The sequence below is a fragment of the Loxodonta africana genome, chromosome 11 (assembly GCF_030014295.1).
Source record: "Loxodonta africana isolate mLoxAfr1 chromosome 11, mLoxAfr1.hap2, whole genome shotgun sequence".
In the NCBI taxonomy this organism is placed as follows: domain Eukaryota; kingdom Metazoa; phylum Chordata; class Mammalia; order Proboscidea; family Elephantidae; genus Loxodonta; species Loxodonta africana.
In genome coordinates this window covers 90,307,772-90,334,824 of record NC_087352.1, presented here as the reverse complement: position 1 = coordinate 90,334,824, position 27,053 = coordinate 90,307,772, and the positions used below count along the sequence as shown (strand labels likewise).

The window sequence follows — 27,053 nt, the reverse complement described above, 5'->3', positions numbered from 1 at the left end:
TATCATTTCTGGTGTCAGAACCGCTGATCTTTACCCCAAGAATGTTGATTAGCTATGACATAAGAATGTCTGTTTCTGATATAACTTGGTAATTTTTCAAAACCTGAAAATAGATTAGCTTGTATTTGAGCTTTGTCTCAACAATGTTCTTTTACCAAAAATGAAAATAAAGAATGCATCTAATTGTCAGATATTGTTGCTCTTAGGTGCCATTGAGTCAGTTCCAACTCAACGGATGCATTCTTTTTTTTTTTTTTAATTTATTAAAAGAACACTTTGGTTGTTTCCATCTTTTTACTATTGTGAATAATGCTGCAATTAACATGGGTGTGCATGTATCTATTAATGTGATTCCTCTTATTTCTCTAGGATATATTCATAGAAGTGGGATTGCTGGATCGTATGGCATTTCTATTTCTAGCATTTTAAGGAGGTTTCATATCATTTTCCATAGTGGTTGTACAATTTTACATTACCACCAGCAGTGCATAAAAATTACAATCCCTCCACAACCTCTCCAATATTTGTTATTTTCTGTTTCTTTCTTTCTTTTTTTTTTCTTTTTGATTAATGCCAATAATGTTGGGGTGAGATGGTATCTCATTGTCGTTTCGATTTGAATTTTTCTAATGTCTAATGATTGTGAGCATTTCCTCGTATGTCTGAATGTCTTCTTTGTGCAGTGTCTATTCATATCCTTTGCCCATTTTTTATTGGATTATTTGTCTTTTTGTTGAAGTGTTCTATAAATTTCAGAGATTAGACCTTTGTCAGATATGTCCTAGTGAAAATTTTTTTCCCAGCCTGCAGGTTCTCTTTTTACTCTTTGGGTGAAGTCTTTTGATGAACATAAGTGTTTAATTTTTAGGAGCTCCCAGTTATCTAGTTTATCTTCTGATGTTTGTGCATTGTTAGTTACGGTTTGTATTCTCATAATGCCATGTATCAGGCCACTAGCGTTGTCCCTATGTTTTCTTCTGTGGTCGTTATCGTTTTGGGTTTTATATTTTGGTCTTTGATCCATTTTGAGTAAGTTTTTGTGTATAGTGTGAGGTATGGGTCCTGTTTCATTTTTTCATAGATGGGCATCCAGTTTTGCCAGCAGTATATGTTAACAAGACTGTCTTTCCCCCATTTAATGGACTTTGGTTATTAAAGATCAGCTAGCCATAGGTGGATGGATTTACATCTGGGTTCTTGATTCTGTTCCATTGGTCTATGGGTCTGTCATTGAACCAGTACTAGGCTGTTCAGACTACTGCAGCTGTGTAAAAGGTTTTGAGAGGTAGTGTGAGCCTTCCTACTTTGCTCTTTTTCTTCAGTAATGCTTTCCTTCTCTGGGGACTCTTTTCTTCCCATATAAAGTTAGTGATTAGTTTTTCCATCTTGTTAAAGAATCCTGTTAGCTTTTGGACTGGGATTGAATTTTCACAACATTGAGTCTTGCTATCCATAAGAATGGTATGCTTTTCTATTTATGTAGGTCTCTTGGTTTCTTACAATAGTGTTTTGTAGTTTTCTTTGTATAGGTCTTTTACATCCCTGGTGAGATTTATTCCTAAGTATTTTATCTTTTTAGAGGTATTATAAATGGTACTGTTTTTCTGATTTCCTTTTCGAAGTTCACGTTCTTGGTGTGTAGAAATCCAATAAATTTTTGTATGTTGATCTTGTATTCTGCTACTCTGCTGAATCTTTCTATTAGTTCCATTTTTTTTGGCGGAGGGGGGAATCTTTAGTATTCTGTATGTATAGGATCATATCATCTGTGAATAGGGATAGTTTTACTTCTTCCTTTCCTAATTTGGATATCCTTTATTTCTTTTCCTTGCCTTATTGCTCTAGCTAGGACTTCCAGCACAATGTTAAATGGGAGTGGTGATAAAGGGCATCCTTGTCTTGTTCCTGTTCTCAGGGGAAATGCTTTCAGCCTCTCTTCATTGAGAATGATGTTGGCTGTTTGTTTTATACAGATGCCCTTTGTTATGTTGTGAAATTTCCCTTCTATTCCTATTTTATTGAAAATTTTTATCAAGGATGGGTATTGGACTTTACCAAATGCCTTTTCTGTGTCAGTTGAGCTGATCATGTGATTCTTTTCCTTTGTTCTATTTATGTAGTCAGTTACATTGATTGATTGTTGGACCAACCTTACATACCTGGTGTGAATCCCACTTGGTTGTGGTGTATTATTTTTTTTGATACAGTGCTGAAGTCTATTGTTTAGAATTTTGTTGAGAATTTTTGCATCTGTAATCGTGACAGAGACTGATCTGTAATTTTCTTTTTTGTGGTGTCTTTTCCTGCCTTTGGTATCAGGCTTATTCTGGCTTTATAGAATGAATTTGAGAGTATTCCTTACTTTTCTATGCCCTGAAACAGTTTGAGTAGTACTGGTGTGAGTTCTTCTCTGAACGGTAGAATTCTCCAATGAAGCTGACAGGGGCCGGGTTTTTTTTTTGGGAGTTTTAATTCCTCTTCAATTTCTTCTCTTGTATGAGTCGGTTCAGATTTTCTGTTTCAGCTTGTGTTAGTTTAGGTAGATAGTATGTTTCCAGAAATTTTTCCATTTCTTCTGGATTCTCAAATTTGTTGGAGTCCAGTTTTTCATAGTATACTGTTACAATTCTTTTTATTTCAGTTGGGTCTGTTGTAGTGTCCCCCATTTCATTTCTTATTGGGTTCTCTGCTTCCTCTCCTTTTTTTCTTTTGTCACTTTGGCCAGTGGTTTGTTGATTTTGTTGATCTTTTCAAAGAACCAACTTTAGGTCTCGATTCTTTCTCTTGTTTCCCTGTTCTCTTTTTCATTTATTTCTGCTCTAATTATTTCCTTTCTTCTGGTGACTGTGGGCTTCTTTGATGTTCTCTTTCCATTCGTTCGAGTTGTAAAACTAACATATTTATTTTGTCCCTTTCTTCTTTCTTGGTGTGTGCATCTATTGCTATAAATTGAACCTCTGAGCACTGCCTTTGCTGTGTCCCAAAGGTTTTGGTATGATGTGTTTTCATTTCTCATTTAATTCTAGGAATTTTTTGATTTCCTCTTTGATTTTTTCCATTACCCAGTGGTTTTTAAGCCAGGTGTTACTCGGTTTCCATGTATTTGATTTATTTTCCTTGCTCTTCCTATTATTGATTTCTACTTCTATGGTGTTGTGATCGGAGAGGATGTTTTGTATTATTTCAATGTTTAGGATTTTATTAAGGGTTGCTATATGACCTAAAATATGGTCTATTCTGGAAAATGTCCCATGTACATTGGAAAATAATATATACTTTGCTACTGTTGGGTGGACTGTTCTATATATTTCTATGAAGTCAAGTTGTTTGATTTTGACCTTTAACGCTTGTGTACCTTTGTTGAGTTTCTTTCTGGATGTTCTGTTCTTTACCAAGAGTGATGTGTTGATATCTCCTACTGTTATCGTGGAACTGTCTATTTCTCTTTTCAGTGCTTTTAGACTCTGTTTATGTATTTTGGAGCCCCGTATTTTGGTGCATAGATATTTATTCAGGTTATGTCTTCTTGGTGGGTTGTCCCTTTACTCATTATATAATGTCCTTCGTTGTCTTTTATGATTGATTTTTCCTTAAAGTCTATTTTATTTTGAGACTAGTATTGCCACTTCTGCCCTTTTCTGGTTACTGTTTGCTTCGTATATTTTTTCCATCCTTTGATTTTTAATATATTTGTGTCTTTGTGTCTTTGTAGACACCATATTGATGGGTTGTGCTTTTTTATCCATGCTGCCACTCTCTGTCTCTTTGCAGGTGCATTTTAGCCATTTACATTTAGTGTGATTATTGATAGGTATCAGTTTGTTGCTGTCATATTGTTGTGCCTTTTGTGGGGGGGTGGTGTGCTGACATTTTCTTTGTTTCTCTTACTTTCCTGGGCTGAATTCCTTTTGTTTGTGGGTTTTCCTTTCTTTTCTTTTGTTATTATAGATTTTTCGCTTACTGAGACTTTTCTTCTTTTTTAATTCTGATGAGCAGATTTGTGGTTACCTTGTAACTTACCCTAATCTTCCTAAGTTTGAACCCACCTTTTATATCCTGATTTCACCTTGACTTGCCATTTGAAAGTTTTATACCTACACTGTTTATATCCCCTTTTATTGTTTTGACCTTGTCATCATTTACAGGCTGATATCCTGTTTCCCTGTTTTAAGTGTTAAAAAAAAAAAAATTTAGCTTTGTTTTATTATTGAGAATTCTTTACAGGTTGGTATCTGGCTAATGCTGTCTTGTGTCCCAGACTCCAGTTGTTGTCTGATGTTCTTGGTTCTATAACCAAAGGACTCTTTTTAATATTTCTTGTAAGTTTTGTTTGGCTTTTGTGAAGTCCCTTGATATTTGGTTACCTGGAAATGCCCTAATTTCACCAATGTATTTGAGAGAGAATTTTGCAAGATATATTATTTTTTATATTATTTTTGCTTGGCAGTTTTTTCTTTCAAGGTTTTATATGTCATCTCTTTGCCTTCGTGCCTGCATAGTTTTTGCTGAATAATCAGAGCTTAGTCTTATTGTTTCCCCTTTGTATGTGACTTCTCATTTTTCTCCAGGTACACTCAGGATTCTTTGTTCATCTTTGGTTTTGTAAGTGTGATTATGATATGTCTTAGTGACTTTCTTTTGGGATCTATCCTATATGTGGTTTGTTGAGCTTTGTGGATGGTTGGCTTTTTATCTTTCATGATATTTGGGAAGTGTTTTGTCAGAAAATCTTCAAGAATCTTCTCTGTGTTTTCCATTTTCTCCCTCATTCTGGAACTCTGGTCATGTGCAAATTTTTGCTCTTGATTGTGTCCCATATAATTCTTAGGTTTTCTTCATTTTTCTTGATTCTTTTCTCTGATTTTTCCTCATTCAAAGTGGCACCCATGGATTTGTCTTCAGTCTTCTGATTCTGTCTTCAGTTGTTTTAGATTTGCTCCTAAAACCTTCTTTAAGTTGTCCATTTCTCAAATTTTGTTGTTTATCTTTTGGATTTCTAGTTCCTGTTTTTTTAAGATATTTAATTCTTTATTTTGATGTTTTATTCTTTGTTATTTTTCTGAATTCTTCTATTGAATTGTTACTGTTTTCCCTTATTTTTGGGTATGTTTTCATCAGTTTTGTCTGTGTTTTAAGTGATTTCGTGTATTTTTTCTCTGTTTTGTGTGTATTTTCCTTAATGTCTTTCCTAATATCTTGGAGGGCCTTAATTATTAGCCTTTTGGATTCTATATCAGGTATTCCACTGCCTCTTCTACTGGAAGGTCATCTGATTCTGCAGAAAGATGCCATGATGCGTCTGTCTAGGGCACCATGTTGGCTCCACATCTGTGGGACTTATGAAGATATTATTACTACACAGATACACATTTTTTTTTTTCCATTCTAAATTGTGACTGGAGCTAAGATTGAAATTGGGGTGGTGTAGCGATCAAGAGCTCTGGCTCAAGAATTAGGTTTCCACAGTTCAAATCCAGGCCCTACCACTTAATATTAGGCAAAACTACTAAATCCCTCTATGCTTCAGTTTCCTCATCTGTAAAATAAAGTTTATAATAGTACCTTTGTCACAGGATTTAGAATGATGATAACATGAGTGAATACATATAAAGTACTTAGAATAATGCCTGGCTCATAATAAACCCTCAATAAATATTATTACTATTAAGGGGCATTGCAGGTTCATTGGTAGAATTCTCCCCTTCCATGAAAGAGACCTGAGTTTGATTCCCAACCAATGCACCTCATGCATAACCACCACCTATCTGTCAGTAAAGCATGTTGCTATGATGTTGGACCAGTTTCAGTAGAACTTCCAGACTAAGACAGACTAGGAAGAAAGGCCTGGTGATCTATTTCCAAAAATCAGTCAATGAAAACCCTATAGATCACAATTTTCTGATCTACAACCAATCACGTGGATGCCTCAGGACCAGGCAGTATTTTGTTCTGTCATGTATGGGATTGCCATGAGTCAGCAGCTGCTAACAGCAACATTATTACTATTATGTGCTATACATTTTATTATCACAGATACTGTAGTAGAAGCCAAACTTGGAAGGCATCTTTTTTGGAATTTCAGTCTGCTGGTGAATTTTAAGAGCTTCTGATAAACATTTGTACTTCAGTGTCTCTACGAGCCTTTTTTAAAATCCTTCTCAAATCTTTCTTCTTTTTAATGCTGAGAACAGCTGCATGTAAATATTTCCCTTTGGTCAGCTGAAGATTCCAAAATTTAAAAGCACAAGAAAAATGGCACCCAAAAAGTAAAAAATTAAAGTTTTTCAGTTAAGTTATATTTGATTCAGAAATCAGATACTCCTGCTGTTTAAGCAGGTTTTCCTTTCCCAGGGAAAGAGGAGATACTGTTCAGCAGTGGGTTTTTTTTTTTTTTTTTTTTCTTCAAAATAAAATGCATTTCATGTTTATTTGAGCTGGAGTGTTTTGTCTTCCTGACTTACTCTTTAATTTTAATATTTGTCAAGCTATTTTAGGATAAAAGAAAATATGAAAATGCAAGCTGCTTATAGAGACTCCAGTATACTAAACTCCATAAAAATTGAGCCATTTTATGAAGCAGACAATTGAATAAACTACTCACATTTTTTATTAACACTTTTAAGCAGTTAAAGGAGAAACAGGACACATTTAACAACTCTGTACTTCTGACAATTTTCCAGAGTCACAATGCATGAGTATTGAAATAAATTCTTGCAATCAGTGGTGCCTTTTGATAATTTACAAGAGTGTGACATAATACTGTTTCTTGTTAGGCCCTCATGACATTCTTCAATAAAGTAATTGCCAATGAATCAAAAAACCGAATGAGTATGTGGAACATTTCTACTGTTATGGCACCAAACCTTTTCTTCAGTAGAAGCAAACATTCTGATCATGAAGAATTACTGTTAGCAAACACCGCAGCCCACATAATTCGCCTAATGCTTAAGTACCAGAAAATTTTGTGGAAGGTAAGTAACAATGTGATGACTGTTTAAGTTCTCCTTGGAAGTCCATCAGCATCCAGAAGATGTAAAGCTCCATGAATAAGCAAATCCTAGATTATGGGAGGATAATCCCAGGTTATGTCTTTATAGGTTCTTTATACTCTTTAACACATTCTCCCTTTTAAACGGGAGCTCTTAAATTTTTTTCTAATCTTTACAAGGCCCAGTATTACCTTTTAGGTTCCAGAACATTGAGTGGCTAGGATATTACCATAAATGAAGACAAGATTTACTGGGGAAGTAACTGTAAGTCAAGTGTTTTCCCTCTAGTCAAGTTGTATTTCTTCTCCAGGTTCCATCTTTCTTAATCACTCAAGTAAGAAGAATGAATGAAGCCACCATGTTGTTAAAGAAGCAGCTCCCAAGTGTAAAAAAACTGCTAAGGCGGAAGACCATAGAACGAGAGGTAATGACAAATAAGTGCACAGATAGTGTTTATTACCCAAATTTTTACTTCTTAAGGGAGACACAAAGTAGCTTGTAATTTTAGAACCAAAAAGTTTGTATTCTCATGAAGTATTGAACAGTCCTGTGAAAATAAAAATTGTAACGACTGTGTCCATAACAGAATACGGTTAGTCTTTCCATTTTGTTCAATTATGGGCTTTTTGGTTAAAGTACTTGAAATACCTACATGATTGTTTAGTGTTCTGTTAGGTACTTACTGGAAAGGCTAAAATGGTTCTAACAAAAGCTAAAGTTGATATTGTAGTCCCTGTGACCTAGATTTAGGAGGAATATAGTCTCCAATATATCTAATAAGTAGGGAAAGAGATTTAATAAAAGAACATCTAACCTTCAAATTGTTTTGTTTAAATTCATTGAATTGCAAAGAAGTTCTGTTTTAGCACAATTGTTTGTGTGGAGATACATAATAGAAATAGGTTCTAGACAATTTATCTTTACTGTTTTAATTTAATTTGAGAAATGTCAGGCATTGCCTTAGACCTTGATGCAGAGATACATGAAATTTACTTTAGGCTTAAAAGAGCTTATACCTATCTAGTATGGGAGAAAAATATATACAACAGCCTTGAGTACACCCAGAAGCAGGCAGTAAGTACCAGACCAGTGGTGCAGACCATATACTGGGGCCATGCAGAGGAGAAAGAAGTGTGCTCCAACATGAGAAACTGGGAAAGACTTCACTGAGGAAGTGGCATTTGAGCTATATCTTGAACATAGATATCATTTTGAAGGGAGAAAAGGGGGGAAAGAAAATTCATTCAGGGGAAAAAAACCAAATGTGTTGCCTTCGAGTCGATTACAACCCATAGTGACCCTAAAGGACAGAGTAGAACTGCCTCATAAGGTTTCCAAGGAGTGCCTGGTGGATTCAAACTGCCGACCTTTTAGTTATCAGCGGTAGCTCTTAACCACTATGTCACCAGGGCTTCCCATTCAGGGAAAGGGAATAGTAAATGCCAAGGCGGTGAGAAATGTTACTATTGATTTATCACAATCAGGATGAATGGCTGTATTCCCTATTGATTATAGGCAAAATCAAAGGAAAAAAAACCCACTGCCGTCAAGTCAATTCCGACTCATAGCGACCCTATAATAGGCAATGTCACTTCAAATCAAACAGAACCAACAGTTTTATTTGGAAATTTAAAAAAAAAAATAGTGTTGATTGAGTTAAAAGTCCAAAAGCTTAAAATTCACCATTTAAACCATTTTAGTGTATACAATTCCATGGATTTTAGTATATTTACAATGTTGTACAACAATCACCACTGTCTAATCACAGAACATTTTCATTACCCCAAAAAAGAAACCCCATAACTACTACTGATCTACTTTCCATCTATTGGTTTACCTATTCTAAACATTTCATATAAATGGAATCATAGAATATTTGTCCTTTTGTGTCTGACCAGTTTCACTTAGTATAATGTTTTCAAGGCTCATCCATGTCATAGCATGTATCAGAACTTCATTTCTCTTTATGGCTGAATAATATTACATTGTACTTAAATACCACATTTTGTTTTTCTGAAAATAGTCATCCTAATGAATTTGAAGTGGTGTCTCAATGTGGTTTTGACTTACGTTTCCCTAATGACTAATGACATTGAACATCTTTTCATGTGCTTATCGGCCATTTGTACATCCTCTTTGACTAACGTCTATTCAAGTCCTCGTAGCATTTTTTTAATTCTTAATTTTGATTGAAATAGACAGCTCATTAATACATTACAAAATTCAAAAGGTACAAAAGACTATAGACTAAAAATTGGCTGCTTCTGACTTCCCCTCTGGGGGACAAATAATATCACTAATGACAGGGTGTGTGTGCAAAGCCACATGCAGGTGTGCAGACTTCAGAGATACTCCATGCATATACAAGCAAATATGAATCCATGTTCTCCCTTCCTCACACAACAGATCATACACTTGTTTTCTCAACATTAATTTTAAAAACTAAATGCTTTTTCTTTAGGTTACAAGCCCTAAGACTTCAAAAGTACTACAAAAATCACCCTCTTCAAGAAGAGTGGTAAGAAAACAATTTCCTTTTCTCCCTATTAACTACTTATGTAGTATTCTCTGCCTACACCAAACATATACATGTATAATTTTGGTCAAACTTGAAATTTTTAATGTGACACATGAAGGAATAGTACAGGGAATCTACTAAATGATCATTTGTATCTAAGTGAGTGTAATAGTAAGTAATGGGGGAACTGAGATTATTATGATCATAGGTCCAATAATGTCAGGAATATGGAATTTATCTTGCAAAGGCTTCAGGTAATCTGGAAGAGGAGGGATGTGAGATGATCAAATGAGCATTGTAGGAGTACAATTTTGGCTTCAATTAGCCAGGTGCACTCTATCACCCCTCCCCCCCCCCAAGTCCAAAACCCACATTATCTATTCCCTGGCATGCTCTCTGGTTCTTGCTGGTAATATTAAGAAGGTCTTGTAAGTACTGGCCTTGTTTTAAAATATTTTTTCTAGGATGTGTGTTGAGTCAACTCACCTTCTACATGGACAATGCCATCGTTTAAGAATATCTGAGGACTAGCCAGGTCCTCAAACAAGTAAAATTTATTTCTATTCATCTTCTAGATAAAAAAAAATTAATTTTAAAATTATTTAAGTTTTGAAACAAAAAAATTTCCAGTTAATTCTGGAAAAACAGAAATTTCTATTAATTAGACAGCTCTCTTCTTTGAACAGGAGTCTGTGGGTGGTTTGAATGGTTAACATGCTTGGCTGCCAACCAAAAGGTTGGAGGTGTGAGTCCATCCACAGGTACCTCAGAAGAAAAACTTAGCAATCTACTTCTGAAAAATCAGCCATTGAAAACTCTGTGGAGCACAGTTATACTCTGACACATGTGGGGTCACCATGAGTCAGAGTCAACTTGAAGGCAACTTTTTTGTTCTTTTAGAATTCCATTTAGTTTGACCCCTAGGCCCAGGTCAATCACATCATTAACACCCTTTTCCCACCCACATCATTAACACCCATTTCTGACACTCTGTGATATAACAGTGTTATCAGCAAACTTTGAGGAGTCAGGTTTCAAGTTCCCATATATTCTTCATTCTAAAAAAAAGTAAAACTCATTGAGTAAATGAAGCCTTCAAAACAAAAGATACAGTGTGGAACAACAATCACCGGTATCTAATCACCGAACATTTTTATCACCCCAAAATGTGTGGGCCAGTCATTAATGGCTGCTTTTTTTTTTTTTTAATTAAAGAAAGAAGATCTTTAAGAAGCCATATTTCCTAATTGATCCTTAAAATTTTCAGATGGTTGATCTCAGTATATATAGAAGTACAGAGTTGTGCTTAAAAACCCACTGCCATTGAGTCCATTCTGACTCATAGTGACCCTATAGGATGGAGTAGAACTGCCCAATAGAGTTTCCAAGGAGCACCTGGCGGATTCGAACTGCAGACCTCTTGGTTAGCAGCCGTAGCACTTAACCACTGTGCCACCAGGGTTTTCCTGTGCTTAAAGCAGGCTTATTTAGGACATTGTCTAAGGAAATGTGTTGATAGAAATATTATATTTTCATCATGATCCAGTTTTACTTCTCTCATGACTTTAAGGCGTTAGAGTAAGCATTTTACAAAAGTAAAATCCCGGGTTAACTTTAGTCGTTAGTGAGTCTCCCAGTGGAAAAGAAAGCAGTGTTTTCTTCTAGTTAAGTACTGGTTATACTTACAAGTTTTCTCAATTCTTGCCTCTGAGTTTCATGCTGTCCCTTAAATGCAATCATTGCACTGATATCCATCCTAATTTGACAGAATATATTTCATTTTTTTCTCATTGGCAGTCTGATGTACCTGAAGGAGTCATAAGGGTCCATGCTCCACTTCTCTCCAAGGTATCCATGGCCATTCAGCTTAATAGTCAAACTAAAGCCAAAGACATATTGGCAAAATTTCAATGTGAGAACAGGTGAGTAAAAGTGAATGAAAGTATTTGCACAATAAAAGTGAGTTTTTATCAGAAAAGTAACTTTTCAGACATTTCCAAATTTATCCTGTTTGAAAAATTAAAAATCTATTACTTAACCATTAGATTAAGAGTCAGAAGTAGAGAAAGAAGTTAGTAGACAATAGACTTATCTACTGTCTGTAATGAAAGTTGTTTTTTAAAGAAATTTCTACAAATAGAATTCTCATCAGGTATCTTTTGTTTTGGTGGCCTCATTTATCCAGTGAGTTTTACTTTTTTGTTGTTGTTTCAGAATGAAGAATACAGCAAGTTAGTTTAGTAGATATGAAAACTTTTTAGGAATATCATTATTCCACACTCCATTGGGCTTTAACATGCCTTTATTAGATTTTATGTGGTGAAGGGAGCACCATAAATGTTTTCTTTAAAATATGCTATTTTTTTTTTATTACTAATCTTTGGTATCAGAATGATATGTAAGAAAGTTCTCTTTACATATCTGTAATATCACATTAAAAGACCATAAATACGAATAATTTTTATTTAGACATGCATATTCAAGGGTAAACATTTGCCATGATGTTTTTAAAAGATGAGAAGCACTACTTTAAATCTATCCATTGGAGAGCAAACAGGGTTTGATCGTGTCTAGAAAACTCTGTTGGATATTCTTAAAAAGAAACTGTCTAGTATATTAACAAGGAGTAGCCATGTTGAATGAAAAAAACCCATTGCTAAAAGTTACATATTGCATAACTCCATTTGGATAACATTTTTTAAATGACAAAATCTTATAACTAGAGGATGGATTAGTAGTTGCCAGACATGGGGTGGCAGGAAGCCGTTTACAGGTGTCATGGTAGGGATATGACTATGGTTCTAAAAGGGCAACAGGAAGAACCATTGTAGTATGGGAGCTGTTCAATATTTTGACTGTGGTAGTAGTAGATACACCAACTTAATACATACACAGACACACACATACACAGAGATAAAAGTAAAGCTTGGAAAATCTGAATAAGATTGGATCTTATCAGTGACAGTATCCTGATTGTGATACTGTATGCCATAGTTTTGAAAAATGTTACCATTGGGGAAAACTGGGCAAAGTGTACAAAGAATCTCTCTGTGTTATTTCTCACTACTGCATGTGAATCTATCTCAACAAAAATGTCAATTAAAAATGGGAATAGCCAAATATAAGTAATTATGGTGTTAGAAGTCAGGATGGTGGTTTTCTGGTGGGGGTGGAAGGGACAGTGACTGAGAAGGCATGATATGAAGAAGGCATTTCTAAGAAGCTATTTTTCTAGACACGGGAGCTGGTTACATGATGTGTTCACTCAGTTAAAATTCACCAAGTTGTATGTATTTTGTGTATACACTTTAAAGCTTACATTTGAAAGAGGGGAAAAGAGTAGACAGAGGCCAAGAGTAGCCCCCCACACACACTCGTCTATGCAGTTGGCCTGGAACCTGCAATTCTGTAAATAGTTACAACTGGGCAGTCATATCCTCTTCCCATCGAATCGATTCTGACTCATAGCAACCCTATAGGACAGGGTAGAACTGCCTCATAGGGTTTCCAAGGAGTAGCTGGTGGATTTGAACTGCTGACCTTTTGGTTGGCAGCCAAGCTCTTAACCACTGCTCCACCAGGGCTCCATATAAAGACTCAAAATTCCATTTGAAAGATTTGCCATCCAATGGGTTCATACTTACATGTATTACAAAAGTGACAACACTCTCATGCAGACCTTTTGTGGAAAAAAATGTTTCTATTGAAAATAAATTAGATTCAATGACTGCTAGTAGACTCCAATTTTGTACCAACTTCTTCAAAAGATCTTGCCCTACCCATTCTCTTAACTAGTTCAAAAAACCCCAGTGTCGTCGAGTTGATTCCGACTCATAGAGACCCTACAGGACCGAGTAGAACTGCCCCATTAGAACTGTTGTTTTTGTTGTTATGTGCCATCAAGTCAGTTGCAACTCATAGCAACTCTATGTACAACAGAATGAAACACTGCCCCGTCCTGCGCCATCCTTACAATCGTTGTAATGCTTGAGCCCATTGTTGCAGCCACTGTGTCAGTCCACTTTGTTGAGGGTCTTCCTCTTTTCCGCTGACTCTGTACTCTGCCAAGCATGATGTCCTTCTCCAGAGACTGATCCCTCCTGACAATATGTCCAAAGTATCTAAGATGCAGTCTCACCATCCTTGCTTCTAAGGAGCATTCTGGTTGTACTTCTTCCAAGACAGATTTGTTCATTCTTTTGGCAGTCCATGGTATATTCAATATTCTTTGCCAACACCACAATTCAAAGGCATCAATTCTTCTTTGGTCTTCTTTATTCATTGTCGAGCTTTCACATGCATATGACGTGATTGAAAATACCATGGCTTGGGTCAGGTGCACCTTAGTCTTCAAGGTGACATCTTTGTTCTTCAACACTTTAAAGGGGTCTTTTGCGGCAGATTTGCCCAATGCAGTGTGTCTTTTGATTTCTTGACTGCCGATTCCATGGCTGTTGATTGTGGATCCAAGTAAAATGAGATCCTTGACTACTTCAATCTTTTCTCTGTTTATCATTATCATTGGTCCAGTTGTGAGGATTTTTGCTTTCTTTACGTTGAAGTGCAATCCATACTGAAGGCTGTGGTCTTTGATCTTCATTAGTAAGTGCTTCAAGTCCTCTTCACTTTCAGCAAGCAAGGTTGTGTCATCTGCATAACACAGGTTGTTAATGAGTCTTCCTCCAATCCTGATGCCCGGTCCTTCTTCATATAGTCCAGCTTCTCATATTTTTTGCTCAGCATACAGACTGAATAGGTATGGTGAAAGAATACAACCCTGACGCACACCTTTCCTGACTTTAAACCAATCAGTATCCACTTGTTCTGTCTGAACAACTGCCTCTTGATCTATGTAAAGGTTCCTCATGAGCACAATTAAGTGTTCTGGAATTCCCGTTCTTCGCGATATTATCCATAATTTGTTATGATCCACACAGTCGAATGCCTTTGCATAGTCAATAAGACACAGGTAGACATCCTTCTGGTATTCTCTGCTTTCAGCCAGGATCCACCTGACATTGGCAATGATATCCCTGGTTCCACATCCTCTTCTGAAACCACCCTAAATTTCTGGCAGTTCCCTGTCGATATACTGCTGCAGCCGTTTTTGAGTGATCGTCAGCAAAATTTTGCTTGTGTGTGATATTAATGATATTGTTCTATAATTTCCACATTCATTTGGGTCACCTTTCTTGGGAATAGGCATAAATATGGATCTCTTCCAGTCAGTTGGCCAGGAAGCTGTCTTCCATATTTCTTGGCATAGATGAGTGAGCACCTCCAGTGCTGCATCTGTTTGTTGAAACATCTCATTGATATTCCATCAATTCCCGGAGGCTTGTTTTTCGCCAATGCCTTCAGAGCAGCTTGGACTTCTTCCTTCAGTACCATCGGTTCCTGATCATATGCTACCTCTTGAAGTGGTTGAACATCAACTAATTCTTTTTGTATAATGACTCTGTGTATTCCTTCCATCTTCTTTTGATGCTTTCTGCTTCATTTAATATTTTCCCCATAGAATCCTTCACTATTGCAACTCGAGGCTTGAATTTTTTCTTCAATTCTCTCAGCTTGAGAAACACCAAGCATGTTCTTCCCTTTTGGTTTTCCATTTCTAGCTCTTTGCACATGTCATTATAATACTTCACTTTGTCTTCTCAAGAGGCCCTTTGAAATCTTCTGTTCAGTTCATTTACTTCATCAATTCTTCCTTTTGCTTTAGCTGCTCGACGTTCGAGAGCAAGTTTCAGAGTCTCCTCCAACATCCATCTTGGCCTTTTCTCTCTTTCCCATCTTTTCAGTGACCTCTTGCTTCATGGATGATGTCCTTGATGTCATTCCACAACTCATCTGGTCTTTGGTCACTAGAGTTCAATGCATCAAATCTATTTTTGAGATGGTCTCTAAATTCAGGTGGGATATACTCAAGGTCATATTTTGGCTCTCGTGGCCTTGCTCTGATTTTCTTCAGTTTCAGCTTGAACTTGCATATGAGCAATTGATGGTCTGTTCCACAGTCGGCCCCTGGCCTTGTTCTGACTGATGATATTGAGCTTTACCATCGTCTCTTTCCACAGATGTAGTCAATTTGATTTCTGTGTGTTCCATCTGGTGAGGTCCATGTGTATAAACCAAAAAAACCAAACCCACTGCCGTAGAGTTGATTCCAACTCAGAGTCCATGTGTATAGTCACCGTTTATGTTGGTGAAAGAAGATTTTTTCAATGAAGAAGTTGTTGGTCTTGCAAAATTCTATCATTCGATCTCCAGCATTGTTTCTATCACCAAGGCCATATTTTCCAACTACTGATCCTTCTTTGTTTCCAACTTTCACATTAAAATCACCAGTAATTATCAATGCATCATGATTGCATGTTCGATCAATATCAGACTGCAGCAGCTGATAAAAATCTTCTATTTCTTCATCTTTGGCCCTAGTGGTTGGTGTGTACATTTGAATAATAGTCATATTAACTGGTCTTCCTTGTAGGCATACGGATATTATCCTATCACTGACAGCATTGTACTTCAGGATAGATCTTGAAATGTTCTTTTTGATGATGAATGCAACACCATTCCTCTTCAAGTTGCCATTCCCAGTGTAGTAGACTATATGATTGTCTGATTCAAAATGGCCAAACCAGTCCATTTCAGTTCACTAATGCCTAGGATATCAAAATTTATGCAGTCCATTTCATTTTTGACGATTTCTAATTTTCCTAGATTCATACTTCGTACATTCCAGGTTCCAATTATTAATGGATGTTTGTAGCTGTTTCTTCCCATTTTGAGTCATGCCACATCAGCAAATGAAGGTCCCGAAAGCTTTACTCCATCCATGTCATTAAGGCCGACTCTACTTTGAGGAGACAGCTCTTCCCCAGTCATCTTTTGAGTGCCTTCCACCCTGGGGGGCTCATCTTCCAGTGCTATATCAGACAGTGTTCCACTGCTATTCATAAGGTTTTCACTGGCTAATACTTTTCAGAAGTAGACTGCCAGGTCCGTCTTCCTAGTCTTAGTCTGGAAGCTCAGCTGAAAGCTGTCCTCCATGGGTGACCCTGCTGGTATTTGAATACCAGTGGCATCACTTCCACCATCACAGTAACACGCAAGGCCCCACTGGACGACAAACTGACAGACACATGGGGAGTTAGAACTGTAGCCTATTTTAATTTAAAAGTTATAAACCAGCCCCACTTTTTCTCTACCTCACTAGAACCTTATTTTCTGACTGCTTACTCATCTTCTCTCCTGTTCGAGTAAATAAGGGGAGAAGAGTCCCATCCTCCCAAGTTCTCCCTCTCACTTCTAAAAAACCTTGGACATAACACAACAAGCATAGGAAGACTCTAAAAGATGTCTAGGGGCCTTGGGCCTTGAGGAACAACACAGTTCTGAGTTCCGTGAGTTTCCTTATTGCGTTATATCCTGTATATCCCAGACAGGGCACTGCAGAATCCTCCAACCCAGAACTGACAACAGGCCCAGACTAAAAAGAGCTCCAGGAAAAGCCTATTGCGCCCTGTTCAAAGGACTGGGAAAAGGGCTGCCTAACAACAGGAAGACTGCAATACCCACTCCACTCCAACCAAACACCAACTGAAAAACCACACCACTTGCTCCATTGGTTTTGGTAGGACTGAGCAGGCAACTGACCTTCCATCCCCCACCAGACGGAACCAGGTGGTGATCTCATTCCCCACCAGGGTAGTGTCACCAGGGTCCTGAGGCAACTTCTACCCAGCAGCAATGAGGCAGTGCAAGGCAGGCTAGTCACCCCTAGGCTTCACTACCCCCACCCAGCACCAATAAGACTGACCAAAGCCATGCAAGTCAGGGCTAGTAAGCACTCCACTCCCCGCACTCCACATTCATAGTGTCAGTGAGGCCCAGTGGGGAGTTGAACCTCTATCCTCACCCAGTAAAACAAAACTACATGAGGCAGGATGAAGCATGGATGGTCAGCATTCCTATTCCCTCCTGCACCCAGTGAGAAGGCTGGACCCAGTGGGGAGCTGAGCCTCTATACCCACTTGGCTTCAACTAAATGGAACAAGTGGTAGGAGGCAATGTAGTTGACTCTCTGCTACCACTCATCTCCTAGTGTCAGCAGGACCCAGTGCGGAGCTGAGTTTTGCCTCTCACTTTGCAGGAACAAAGCAATATGAGTTAGCACTTGGCTTCCCATTTCATTGTTGGCCGCAGAGATTAGCAGGGAACTGATCTTACACCCCAATCAGAAGGAATAAAGCAATGCCAGCCATTGTCCCACTTTCACTGGGGAGGTGTCAGCAGGGCTCAGTGGGCAGCTGAACATACACACCTACATCAGCCTCATGCTAAATCTCAGCAGAAGGAATACCCGCCAAAAAGTGAAGATTAAATAGGAACTAGAATGATATCCAAAATGTCCAGGATAGAGAAATTCACTCATTGTACCTAGAACTAGGAAAATAACAACATACGTGAAAAAAAACAAATGCCAACTTGAAGCTGATGAAATGTTAGAATTATCTAACAAAGATTTTAAAGCAGCTATTATAAATATCTTTCAACAAACAATTAGAAATTCTCTTGAAACAATTGAAAAAATAGAAAATAGCAACAAAGAAATGCAATTTATTTAAAAAAAAAAACCAAATGGAAGCTAAAACTAAAAGATATAATAACTTTAAAAAAATGCTGGATGGGCTCAATAGAGTGGAGATGACAGAGGATATTATCAGTGAACTTGAAGAAAAATAAGTAGAATTTATTCTGAACAAGAGAGAAAATAAACTGAAAAAGAAACAGCCTCAGGGACCTGTGAGACTACAACAAGAGAGCTAGCATTTGTATTACCAGAGTCCCAAAATTAGAGGAAACAGAGTGGAATTGAAAATGTATCTGAATAAGTAATGGCTGAAAACCACCAAATTAGAAAAAGATATAAACCTAAAGATTCACGAAGCTAAGTGAATGCTAAATAGGATAAGCCCAAAGAAATCCATTCCAAAACATAATTAAACTCATGAATACTAAACACAAAAAAAACCTTGATGCATCTCTTATAGGGAAGTACCAATTCAAATGACAATAGATTTCTCATTTGAAACCATGGAGGGCAATAGGAAGTGGAATAATTTTTTTTTTTTTTTTTTTAAGTATTGAAAGAAAAGAATTGTCAACCACAAATTCTATGTCCACCAAATAAATCCTACATGAATGCAAGGGAAATAAAGACATTCTCAAGTGAGGGAAAACTAACAGAATTTGTTGCTAGCAAATCTACCCAGAAATAATGGTTAAAGGAAACTCTCTAAACAGAAAGGAAATGATAACAGAAGAAAGCTTAGAACATGAGAAAGGAAAGAACATTGGAACGGGTAAAAATAGGGTTAATATAACAGACTATCCTGTTTTTCATGCATTTCTTATTTGATAGTTGAAGCAAATCATATGTGATAGTTGAAGCAAAAATTACACCATTTGATATGGTGATCAGTGTATAGAGAGGACGTACTTAAGACAGTTACGTTTTAAAAAGGGAGGAGGTACCCAATTCTTTGTAACACTTGCCTGAGCAGGGCAGAGGTTGGGCTAAGGGGCTGAGGGGCTGAAGGCCAGAGGGAGGCCTGTTTGTGAACACTGCTGAGAAGAGGCGTTCCTGATCTACACGGACCTTCCTCCAGAGCAGACAAAGAGAGAAAGCCTTCCCCATGAGCCAGCACTCTGAATTTAGCCGTCTAGCCTGCTAAGCTGTGAGAAAATAAATTTCTGCTTGCTAAAGGCAGCCAGTTGTGGTATTTCTTTTGTAGTGGCACTAGATAATTAAGACAGATAGCCTCATTGAATTCTAGCAGATATTTAAAGAATTAACACCAATTTAGCAGTTTCTTACAGAACATAGAATAGGATGAAACACTCTTTAACCCATTTTATAAAGTTAGTATTGGCCTGATACCAAAGCCAGACAAAAACAATACAAAAAATATATATATGTAATAAAATTAAAGAATGTCTCTCATGAGCTTAGATACAAAAATTAACAAAATTCTAGCAAATCTGTTCCAATGTATTAAAAGAATTTTACACCATGACCAAGTGGAACTTGTTCCAGGTATGCAAGGTTGCTTCAAAATTCAAAAATAAATTAATGCAATATAAAAAAAAAAATTTTTTTTAACATATCAACAGGAGAGATTGATTTGATCATGTCAATTAATGTAGAAAAGCCATTACACTCCAAAGAATTGAAAGCAGTGACTCAGAACAGACGCATGTACACCAATGTTCATTGCAGCATTATTCACAATATCCTAAAGGTGGAAACAACTCAAATATCCATCAACAGATGAGTGGATAAATAAAATGTGGTGTATACATACAATTGAATATTATTCAGCTATGACGAGAAATGAAGTTCTGGTACATGCCACCACACAGGTGAATTTTGAAAACATTAAGCTAAGTGAAAAATATGGGCAACAAAAGGACAAATATTGTATGATTCCACTGTTACGAAATATCTAAAATGGGCAAATATTCTAAGGCAAAAGAAGATTAGTGGTTACCAGGGGCTGGGGAAAGAGGAAAAGGGAGTTTTGAAAAATGGATCACAGATTTAAATGTAAAACCTACAAATATAAAATTTTAGAAAAAATATATTCAGCGCTAGTGAAGATTTCCTAGATTTGACACCAAAATCATGAACAATAAAAGATAAAAACTGATAAATTAGACCTTATCAAAACTTTAAGTGTTTACTCTGTGAAAGACCCAGGGAAGAGAATGAACAGACTGGCTACAGACTGGGAGAAAATACTTGCAAACCACACATCTGACAAGGACTAGTGTCTCTAACATTAAAAAAAACCTCAAAAATTAACATTAAAAAAAAAGTCCAATTTGAAAATGGGCAGAAGACATGCATAGCTATTTCACCAAAGAGGATATGCAGATGATAAGTAAGTGCCTGAAAAGATGCTCAGCATTATGAACCACTAGGGAAATTTGAATTAAAACCACAATGAGCTGTCACTACACACCTATCAGAATGACTAAACAAAAAATAGTTGACAACATCAAATGCTGGCAAGGATAAGGAGAAACTGTATCACCCATACGTTGCCGATGGGAACATAAAATGGTACAGTAAAACAAACAGTTCAAGCAGCTTTTTATAAAACTAAATATACAACTAGCATATAACCCAGCAATCACGCTCCTGGGCATTTACCTCAAAGAACTGAAGTTCACATAAAACTTTTAATCCTAAACTTCACGTAAAAACCTGTATACAAATGCTTATAGCAACTTTATTTGTAGTAGCCCAAAACTGGTGACAGCACACATGTCCTTCAACAGGTGAAGAGTTAAACTGTGGTATATCCATATCCTGGAATAAATAGGGATGAACTACTGATACACGCAACAGCTTGGATGAATCTCCAGGGAATTAGGCTGAATGAAAAAATGCCAATACAAAAAGACTCCATATTGTTTCTGTTTCCATTTAGATAAAAAAAAAATCTTTAAATTTATATGATGGTCAGAGTGGTGGGGAGAGTGAGGTGGATGCAGCTGTCAAAGACACACAGGAGGGAAATAAATGTTCTGTATCTTGACAAAAGCAATGTCGACAGCTTGGTTTTGCAAGATGTTACTATTGGGGAAAATAGAGTTAAGGATATACAGGATCCTTCTGAATCATTTCTTACAACGACATGTGTATCTACAGTTATCTCAATAAAAAGTTTAATCATAAAAAAATGGGAGGGCACATCCTTCTTCCTCGAAGTAGAGAGCTGAGAACAATCTTTTTGAAGTAACCAACTGTAAGTTATTCCTGAGCCAGGATGGAGATCAGCAATGCTCTTTCAGAACATCCCAGTCTAGCATTCTAGTCTGGGGTGGAAACATTAAACTGGTGAAATTATTTTCTCTGACTTGCTTTTATTATAGGGCAGAGACATGCATTGAAGTCAGCCTTAGACAGTTTGCAAGACATTAGGCAAGGTTAGAATTGTGACATGGACTGTGGAGGGGATTCCATTCAATTGTTTGCAAATACAGAAATGAAACTTGACTTCTTTTGGTGAACTGAGAGCAACACAACCAATGACAAGACAACATTAAACATCCAGCAGCTCCTTGGCCAGCCTTGATGCGTCAGCAACAGTTACGCCTCTAAAATAGAGCTGGCAGTGGGGAAGGGAGTGGACTCTGTGCTGTAGAGCACCGCAGCATCCCAACTTGGCTTTGAAATAGTCCCGTTCTCTCTGTACCTGAGCTTTTTGTCTATGTCAAACAATACATACATCTCATAACTTCTGTTATAGTAATGACTTTGAGGGTGTAATTAACTCAAAGCAAAGTGAATTTTTTGTTGCTATAGTTAGTTAATCTACAGATTTACCTCAGATCATAAAAGAGGGTTAAAAATTGTATTTGCTTTCTCATTTTAGTCATAGTTCATCAGAATGCATTAAGATCCAAAACCAAAGGTTGTATGAAATTGGAGGAAATATAGGTAAGTGTTCTTCAATAATTTTTACTGCTAAATTCTCTGATTACTCTGAAAGAAATATGTGGCTATTATTGTAAAAGTGTATTTTATGTTTCTTTGATACAATTTAAAATCAGTAAGTTTCTGACTTTTAAATCTCAACTAAGAGCAATTGCATGATTTTTCTAGAATATTTTCAAAATTTAAATGAGAATATTTTAGTTTTGGTATGGAGTAAACTTTTGGGTTTTTTGAAGTTGGACAGTCTCTTTCTGGAGACTCGTGCAAACAAGTAGAGGGAATTTACCTGAAGTATTTCAGTCTTTAAAAAAAAAGGCTTTGCTAAGGAACTTTGAATTGTATCTACTTACTTTTGTTGAGAGAACTATATTGGGCTTATGTAAACCTGATAAACACACACAGAGCGAAGCATGCACTCTAGAAAACATTCTCCGTTTTTCCCTTTCTTTTAGGACAGCATTGCTTGGATCCAGATGCTTATATATTGGATGTATATCATGTAAATCCTCAAGCTGAGTGGGTAATTAAACCCCAGTCAAGATTTTGAAGTACTCTCAAAAATGGGCACTACCACATTGGTAGGGGGAAAAGGATTGCTTTTGACATGTTGGTTCCTATAATCCTCTTGATGTTTCTGGGCCCCATGACGTGGTGTCTCCTGGCATCGTCAACGTGAACAGTGGAAGAGGAGGTGGTTAACCATTTGAGCTGAAGCTTTCTTATGCTGGTTCCTTGACTTGAAAAAGTAAAGGCAACGGGATATGATCCAGAAGGAAGACCAACGTAGAATATGGAACTTTCATCATTTCTAGTATTTTGGCTTCATAGGAGAAATGAACTTGATCCTATACCTGGAGATAAACACTTCTTTATGTAGCCAATGCTACCAAACACAAGAGGTGAATGAGACCCTCTTTTTATACTTATATACGTATATTGACATTTTTGAGCAATACCCATAATATCCATAATTTTTGCTCAGAAAAATTTCCAAAGGAAATTCAGTTTCTAAAGTTAAGGATACAATATTTATGCTCCTGAGTCGCTCCTGAATTGGAGGAGGAGGAAGTTTTGTTTAGAAAAAAACTGTACCGTGTTTATACGTTGTGCTGTATTTTGACTATCAGTGTTCTGGTGCAAATGGACATTTCTGTCATTGACTATTGAAACTGATATTTTTAAAGCTTATTTTTTGTTGGTACATGTCCCCATAGAGAAGCGTAGTTTGGCAAGAGGTGTCTTGCTTTCACAACTTCCGTTATAGTCATCAGGCACAGAGCCTGTTTTCTCCTTATGATCTGGTGCTCAGTGAAGTCTGCCCAAGTGCCAGGCACAGATTTCTTTTTCTCATCAAACATGCTGTTTTATGTATTTCACAACTGTAAGTAGTCACTTTTGCAGGCACAATTTTAAAGATACTGAATTGTTTTTATCCAAGAGTGCTGAAAAGCGTAGCCATAACCAAACTTTATATACCGTAAGAGCGAATTTTGCTTGTGTCCATTAATCACAGATGTGGCCAAACACTGTAGATTATCATCCAGCTTTAAAAACAGACGAATGTCTGGTAAGCTGGAAACAGTCTCACTATCAACATGCTGTGGAGTCATTTTCCAGATCTGCAACTGATCAGAGCACACAGTCCCCTGGATTCTGATTTAGAGCAGATCTAAAATGTGCTCAGGGATTGGATAGATTTTATTATGCCAATTGCCTTTCATCTTGAGACACAGAGATAGTCCTTCTAGAGGTAGCTAAGTGGGGGCAGAGTTCTCGTTTGTCCCAGGGGAGTTCTGTAGATTGGCATGCATAGGTTGAGATTTTTCTGAATCAGTTTTAAAGAGATTTAAGGCCCAAATGACTCTTTCTCCCTCTTTCTCCTTCTGTCTTGCAATTCAAAAAATTGACTAAGAAGTTGCTAACAAATGCAGAAAACATTTTATTTTATATACTCACCTAGTCTCAGTACACAGTGTGATATAATTTAAGCCCATGTGTAGGAGAAATCTTTCATATGCTGTAGTATACCTTTCTGTCTACACAAAAATTTACTTATATTCAACATGTAGGTAATTGCATTCCGGCCATTAGGATGTTTTCGTATTTTCAGAGAAAACACCAAGATCCATTCATTTGATTTGTGTATTTGAGAATCTTGATTTCTTTTGCCTGAAAACCCATTAGAAAGTAAAATTGCATTCTGTAGGCTTATATTTATTCCCACGTTTCATCACTTTGCAAGGTATGGCTAAGTGATGGCATGTGAATTTAAGTAATGAATTCAGAGAGTCTGAAAAAATGCTAGTATACCGTTTGCAGTATAAACAGACACAAAACTTACCCACAAATGCAATAAATATTTTACTTTCTATAGATGCTAAGTCCCAAGAAATAGGATGGCAGTAATTTATGTCCACACATAGAAAAAAATTCTTCAAATAGCTACTTTATACTTCTGTGTATATACAAAAACCATGGCTGATTTTCCTCATTTCATTTCCTCTCATTAGAATAGCTAGATTCTGTTACATTTATATAGAAAAATCACAGATTTGTTCATTTACTTTCTTATTTTAGAATTTTTATTTTCTTTTAACTGAAAACACATTGAAACCTATACTAAGTTATAAAGGTTTTTTTTTTTTTTTTAAGATATACTCCAACTTGTCATCAGTTTTAAATAGCTCACAGATAGCATGTAAAGTACAATGTGCTTCTGAATTTCTTGTCCACTTTTTTGTGGTTTTAGATGTCAAAGACTTAGCTAGATCAATAACTTTAAATGAGTCACTTCAGTTTATTCAATGATATGTAGCAACTTTCAAATATCTATAAATATAGAAGGCCATGTGTCAATACCAATATCGTTGGATTTAACTCTTATTCTGAGGTTAACTGACTAGAGAGGAATTTTCATAGACACATAACGATAATATTTAAAAGGTTAGTAAATAATTTTATTCTTGTAAAGAATAAGCAAACCCCTACAGTTAATATTTGAAAATGCCTGTCACCTAACTGTTGAAAGAACTATCTTTGTGTCATCAAAGAGTTGCTTTAAAATAGTTCAGTAATCAATCTGTAAAAGTGAGCAGTGTGTTTGCAACAAGATGGATCTGATACTAAGTTTCTCATTCTATTCTTCATAGCTTATCACCCCACTCCATCCCCAGTACTCTTGATGTACAGTTAGGAAAAGAGTATAACCATCCAGAAAAAGATTAGAGGAAGTTAACATTTTAGGAAGGCTTATTCAGAAAAAAAAATCCTAAAGCTGGCTCATTTTTCCCTCCATTCTGCAAAAAAGGATCCCTTTATTAAGCAGCTCACTTGGGGGTGTGACTTTTGGAGTCAGCGATCTTTGAACAAACTGGAATGTTAATTTCTTTACAATGTATAAACAGTAAAAACTACCTCACTTGCCTTTCTTGGGAAAAATCTAATGGGCTTAAACAATTTTTGTTACAAACCATTGCTGAGTCTTATTATTTAAGTCACTTCAGTTAACTTTCAATGTACATCTAATAATATACATTTAATGATGTAAAATATTTTAAGCAAAATCTTTATAACTAAAAATACTTTGTAACTGTGATCTTATCTACTCTGAATTTGTGTCCCTTCATCATTGTCTTGTGTTCTTAACCATTTAGATGTAGGTTTTCAAGTGTAGGAATTAATATTCATCTTTTCCTTCAGGAATTTTTCCACAGCTTTCCACGTGAAAAGCTGAATACTAACATGAGATTAAAATGTCTCTTCTTTCTTTCAAGCATATTTGAACTCTTTCTCACAAATGTATTACTTGCCTGAAAAGAATATTTATAGGCTTAAGTAGTTCCTATTTTATGACAAGCGTTTTTCAACTGTTTTCCTTAAATATTTCACTTAATAAAATAACATGGCATGGAGTGAAAATATTTCTTTCAAGCATTTTCAACAGTTTTACACAAACACACACCAAATCTCTAAATTTAAAAATAACATCTCTCTAGCATTTTCTGTTTTCGACATTGTGTACTTTGATTGAAAAATCATATAAGGCCATTAGATGAAGCCAATATTTGTATGTTTTCTCCCATCTCAAAAGTTAGTAGATTCTTTTGTCCCATCAATTTTCTTTGTTAATTAGAATGTGTATGTTGCATTTTATCCATAAAAATAAAGAAGAAGAAGAAAAAAAACTAAAAGCTTTGTCACAAGAATTCTTATATTCAACTAGTCTCAAGGCTTGTCTTAGTTTCTTAGTGCTGCTATAACAGAAATTTATTTTCTCACAGTTTATGAGGCTAGAAGTCCAAATTCAGGGTGCCAGCTCTAAGGGAAGGTTTTCTTTCTCAGTCATCTCTGGAAAGGAGACCTGGTGGTGCAGTAGTTAAAGCATTTGCCAACTGGAAGATCAACAGTTTGAACCCACCAGCCGCTCCACAGGCAGTCAGCTTCCATAAAGATTTACAGCCTTGGAAGCCCTGTGGAGCAGTTCTACTTTGTCTTGTAGGGTTGCTATGAATCGGAATTGACTCAGTGGCAGTGGGTTATGGGCCACCTCAGGCGGAAGGTTCATGTCTCTTCAGCTTCTGTTCCTTGGTTGCTTGATGATCTTCATGTGGCATTGTGTACCTTCCCCCTCCATTCGTGCTTCCTTCTCTGTACATGGAGCCCTGGTGGTGCAGTGGTTAAAGAGTTATGGCTGCTAACTAAAAGGTAAAAAAAAAAAAAAAGGTAGGCAGTTCAAATCCACCAGCCACTCCTTGGAAGCCCTATTGGGTCATTTCTATTTTGTCCTGTAGGGTCACTGTGAATCAGAAATCTAGTCGTGGCTTTCTCTGTCCAATCTGGCCTTTTCATATCTCAAAGATGATTGGCTTAAAACACACCTGCACTGATATGTCCTCATAACAAAACAAAGTCCTGATCCCAAATGGGATTAGATTCACAGATATTGGGGTTAGGATTTACAACACATTTGTGGGGGGACAAAATTCAATCCATAACAGGGCCCAGTGGTGCTAGTGAAAAGAGCAGGATGTTTGAA

General features: G+C 36.6%; 1 protein-coding gene across 1 annotated transcript in view; it reads left to right on the top strand.

Moving 5' to 3' along the window:
- ARHGAP28 (Rho GTPase activating protein 28) overlaps positions 1 to 26,179 on the top strand; it is a 102,781-nt gene extending 76,602 nt beyond the window's left edge. The window contains exons 12-17 of the mRNA XM_010586826.3: positions 6,774 to 6,971; positions 7,300 to 7,413; positions 9,451 to 9,507; positions 11,305 to 11,429; positions 21,957 to 22,021; positions 22,471 to 26,179. Of these exons, the coding sequence (XP_010585128.1) occupies positions 6,774 to 6,971; positions 7,300 to 7,413; positions 9,451 to 9,507; positions 11,305 to 11,429; positions 21,957 to 22,021; positions 22,471 to 22,565 (654 nt within the window). The 3' untranslated portion in view covers positions 22,566 to 26,179. The remainder of the gene's footprint in view (positions 1 to 6,773; positions 6,972 to 7,299; positions 7,414 to 9,450; positions 9,508 to 11,304; positions 11,430 to 21,956; positions 22,022 to 22,470) is intronic.
- The last annotated feature ends 874 nt before the right edge of the window (positions 26,180 to 27,053 follow it).